General features: G+C 38.7%; 1 protein-coding gene across 1 annotated transcript in view; it reads right to left on the minus strand.

Moving 5' to 3' along the window:
* LOC107602100 (multidrug resistance-associated protein 5) overlaps nucleotides 1-5,000 on the minus strand; it is a 37,251-nt gene that overhangs the window by 32,189 nt on the left and 62 nt on the right. The window contains exons 1-2 of the mRNA XM_016294509.1: nucleotides 4,993-5,000; nucleotides 2,701-2,895 (exon numbers count right to left, since the gene is read on the minus strand). The exon at nucleotides 4,993-5,000 is cut by the window's right edge and continues 62 nt beyond it. Of these exons, the coding sequence (XP_016149995.1) occupies nucleotides 2,701-2,820 (120 nt within the window). The 5' untranslated portion in view covers nucleotides 2,821-2,895; nucleotides 4,993-5,000. The remainder of the gene's footprint in view (nucleotides 1-2,700; nucleotides 2,896-4,992) is intronic.

The raw sequence follows: 5,000 nt of genomic DNA on the forward strand, positions 1-5,000 counted from the left end.
GATATACGGTTTTCTGAGTGCACACATCCGAAGCACACGGACAGAAAGCGGCTGTCACAGCATGTGAGTACTAAACTAAGTTCTCATTCACACACAAGTTTACATTAAAAACACACATGAGTTAAAAAAACAGTCGGTTATGTCTGTGAAGGTATAACCTAAATAGTGGTCTGTGCTCGTCTGTGCAGACAAAGGCAGAACAGTTAGTATGTTTTGCTCAAACTTTCGCCATGGCGTTAGAGCTGGTACACCATTTTCTCTTGTGAAAACACAATGATGGCGCCGTGGGTGGAAACGTACATATTAAGGGGCGGTAATATTATAATGAGATCCCTTTGCCACGTCACAAAGGGAGCGAAATCAGACGCACTCGTTTTCTCAGACGCTTGCAGAAAAAGGCTTCCCAAAACAAAATTACTGGGTTAATGTTTTTCACCTGATTGTAGCACTTAAAACCTGGAAAAGTCAGCTTTTCATGATATGTCACCTTTAAGTGTAAAAACAGAAAATCGAGAATCGGTCGAACGTTATGAAAGAAAAAGGTATTATTATTAATAGGAGATATTATTTTTTGCCTTATTGCCCAGTCCTAGTTTCCCTGTCTATTTATAGCCCTCAAATTCTATTTTTCTGGACCCTGTGTTTTATGATTAAATACAAATGTATTATCAAAAACGGTGGCAATCAAATAAATGCATAAAACTTTAACAACTTAAATTACATTTTTTAAATTAATCAAATGAAAATGAAACAATGCTTTTGGCTTTTTTTGGCAAACAAAGTGCTGCACAACAGGTTTACTTTTTTTAATTAAAACATGGACAAAAAAATGTGATATTGTGTGATATTTCTTAAAATGAGGTTTTAATAACTTACTTTGAGAAGTACATTCGACTATACAATAGTAATATACTTCTGTCAGCTTTTCTTCAACATTTGCAAAATTCTGTGGCTGGATTCCGCAATCTATATGTTTTTTGACAGAAAAGGGCTGAGAACATTTCAAAGCACAGAAATACACAAAGCTAATTTTCTTCTGTCAGCCAGCTGCCCCACGAATCAGCACAGCTTTAGCAACTCTGTCACAAGCTCTCATGGGAAACAGGCTGGAAAAAAAGCCTTATCTGGGACTGATCAGAATGCAGAGAACAGAGCGATCTAGAAACCAAAGGCACGCTGAGAACGACAGCTCAGCTTCCAGAAAACTGAAAGTGAAGAAATGGACAAAGAATAAATTGTAAAACAGTACTTTTGTGTTTGTCACTTACACAACAGTGTAATGTGCCACATTGTTTATGTAGCACCCCGAAGTAAGTCAGCCTAGCGCTACAAAAAAAGCAAGAAACGGTGAAGAGGCTGGATTAGATGAATGAGAGAAGCCTGCCGTGAAGCTTTCTGCAATGCTCCTCATCACTCCTTCCCATGTCCCTCTAACGCACTCAAGTTGTACAAACATACAGCTTGCCTGAGCTCTGAAGGGGGCTTAGGCCTATCAGCAGGCAAGGCTGCGTGCGGCACGCATCACCGGAACCCAGGATCGCAATTGGCTATCGGTGCCAAATAAGGCGGGACTAGATTATGTAAACAGCTTCTAAATACAGGGTGAGCAGCCAATCACAATCACTGCCTGCACACACGACATCACCAGTGAGGTACTGAGTGGCTGAGAGATACAGAGAGAGAGAGAAGAGGAAGGTAGTGATGGAAAAAGACAAAGAAAATTGTAGGCAGCACAGGACCCTCTCTTAACATGCTGACGGCAGGGGTGCGACGGACAAAACAAATGGCACAACAAAGGGTTTGGCTAGCTTTATGAGCACAAACACCAGCTGCAGCATTTTAATGTTGATGGGTTAGTTCACCCAAACATGAAAATCCTGTCATTATTTACTCACCCTTATGTTTTAATAGAAAAAATTAAATAGAGCGCGTCTGATTTCGCTCCCTTGGTGACGTGGCAAAGGGATCTCATTATAATATCACCGCCCCTTCATCTGTAAGTTTACACCCACAGCGCCATCATATGATTGGTCTCCAAAGAAGTGTGTTTTTGGATGTGAGGGAAAAATAACCTTGTTCAGCTTCCCAAAGAACCCAGCTTTACGGGAACAGTGGATGCAGTTTGTTTTTCCAGGGCAGCAACGGAGTTTCGGAAGTGTGTTTGTTTGTTTCTGTCATTTCGGTGACAAATGCTTTAGAAGCAAGCCCCAGTTCGACGCTGGATTTGCACATCGTTTGATACTGAAAGATGGCAGGCAGGCAGAGAGTAAAACTGCATCAAATTTCTGTGTTTTGTAGGCAATCTAAGTGCTCGCGACTCTTTAGCTCCGCCCACGGCACGCCTCCAGGAGCTCGGCTGTTTTCAGAGAGACTTTTCGGACTCTTCGGAGATGCAATACTACTATACAGATACTCAAGATTAACATGAGATTGGCCGAAACTGTGTGTGTTACGTGTCCCCTTAAATAGAGCGATTTATGGATAAAGGCCCATTTACACCAATGGATGATAACACTCTTGATTACAAGCATGGTGCAGTTTTGTCTCCTGCCGCTTTAAATGCTCGAGCTCTTTGAAGTCGAGTAGATTCTGATTGGCTGTCAAAGATTTTACCGTTCATCATCTAAAACAAACATTCTGAAAGTGATTCCAACAATATTGCAAATCACTAAGAAATGACATGCCATATGATGGACTAACCTGCACTTTAGGCAGCTGGTAATGGTCCACTTCAGGTCCGGGTAGGGTCTCTCTGGACGGTACGGCCCTGTACGCAGAACCAGATGCCAGACAGTCCTTTCCCAAATCATGTCCTTTCATCTTCTTTTACCAACATAGGAGCGCTTTTGTTGCTTCAACTCTGAGCTTTATCTGGTCAAAGTCACCAAATCTGAACTGATGAGAGAAGGAATGGGTTAACATGAGTGGAAATGTAACTCTTATTTCGTCCAACTCAGCACTGATCGAGCGCATTATATGCACAAATTCCATTTTTTCCTTTTTACGCTTTAAATTCTGACAAGATGGTATTGTTGTTGGGAAATTATTGTATGGAAAAACATTCAAACAGACCAATCTGTCCAATATTGTTATCTAATGACATTAGCATAAGGTCATTTTTAGTAGGCACTCTCAGTTGCCTTTTTAGCCATCATTTGGCCAGGCTAAGTAAGTGTATTCCTTTTTGAATTTCACGAAAACATCACGTCAGACTAAAATCAAATGAAAATGACCATAAAGATCAGGGACGGATTATCCAATGGGCATTATGGCCACAGGCCCAATTTTAAAAAGACACAATCGGTGCAACATATTCAGTGGAGTAGGCAGAAGAGAGTAAGACTCTCAGAAACGGATTTTGATGCGATCGAATCCGCCTTCTGACAAGCTATAAATCAGAATTTACACTCTATGTTATTATTACATCCTGTTAAAGGCACAATATGTAATTTTCGCCGCTAGAGGGCACATATTCAAAATGAACAAAGAGGCAAAGGCGGTATGTGGGGTAAAGCAACGCTGTTTTATCATACTAGATACATTTGAAAGTTCTGTTATAACGCTACTCTGTGCGGTCGTCACCGGTCTATTAAAACGCACAACATATTAAAGCGTATTTCGGAAATCGAGGGGTTATGACGTCGTTGACAGGCGACACAATGACACTGGACACGCTCCGTGTCACTAGTTAAAATTGCTTATTTCTCTGGATTTAAACATTCTTCGAAACATTTGGGATAATGTAAGTACACAAGTCAGCAAAATATACAACACTGTTCTAGTGGTTTTTGGATATTTAAAAAAAAAAAAGAAAAATCTTACTTATTGTGCCTTTAATGTACAAAAATACTGAAGTGTAAATAGTATCTGCCAATATAGATAGCATAATTACTATTTACACTTATTGCAAAGATTGCTTCTTGTCCAGCAAAGTATTATTGCAATCAAGTGGTGTAAATCTTGTATGATTTACACCACAACACAACAGGTGTTGATATTGTCCTTCAGGTTGTGATCTGTAACCTGTCAGTGTAACAACAAATATTACCCAAGAATTAAAAACGTTGATTGTGCGCGGGTCCAACAAGACATTGTGCCCAGGGGCCTCTGATTTCTTAATCCGGGTCTGATAAAGATACAATATTTTCATGACGACTAACCCAGTTTTCACTCAAAATGATCTTGACTATAATGCATTCATACGTTTTGCAATTCCTTTTAGCCATTTTTATTGCATTAGAGTAAATAAATATATTAAATACAATTTATTTAATTCAAATATGCATAAATTGAGAGCACAAAAGCAAATACTACCATGATGTATAAATACTACATATTTATACTTGTTTTTAGACTTCATTGCTTTACGGTAATGAAAATGAGGGGGGAATGTGCTCTACTGTATGTATTAATGTCACAATGAAACACAACTTAGCAGTCTTTCATTAAGGCGAAAGATAGTGCATTATTTCTTTCTTTTATGCGATTTTTGACTAAACAAACCACCGGTTTTATATAGATTTATATTTTACATTACACAAAAGGTTTTTATTATGGCAAAGAGCACTCTTATTGTAATAATCCCATCAGTGCCTTTTTAGATCATAATTTCCCACTTAATTCTGTTGCATATATGCATCCTGATCTGGATTATAATTAAACATCACACATTAATATCAATTGCATAAAAGTGTTTCCATATCCCGTCTAAATAGAGTGCATCATCAGAACTACTGAGACAATAGATGTCACCTACATCAGGATATAACGCACCGAGAAACAGCGCATATTCATATTCACACGCGTTATTTGTTTAATCTTCTTAAAAGTCAATATAATAACTTGCCATGACAGGTCAAATGATGCTAAAATCAGAAACAGTTAAAAAAATGTATTATGGTGTCAGAATTATGTGTCGCATGCAAAGTATACTACAATAAATGTTATTTTGCATATCAAATAAAAGATAAAAGTGTCCACTGCAGCAGGTACCTGCTCGT

Source organism: Sinocyclocheilus grahami, unplaced genomic scaffold (assembly GCF_001515645.1).
Source record: "Sinocyclocheilus grahami isolate Dianchi unplaced genomic scaffold, SAMN03320097.WGS_v1.1 scaffold319.1, whole genome shotgun sequence".
Classification (NCBI taxonomy): Eukaryota; Metazoa; Chordata; class Actinopteri; order Cypriniformes; family Cyprinidae; genus Sinocyclocheilus; species Sinocyclocheilus grahami.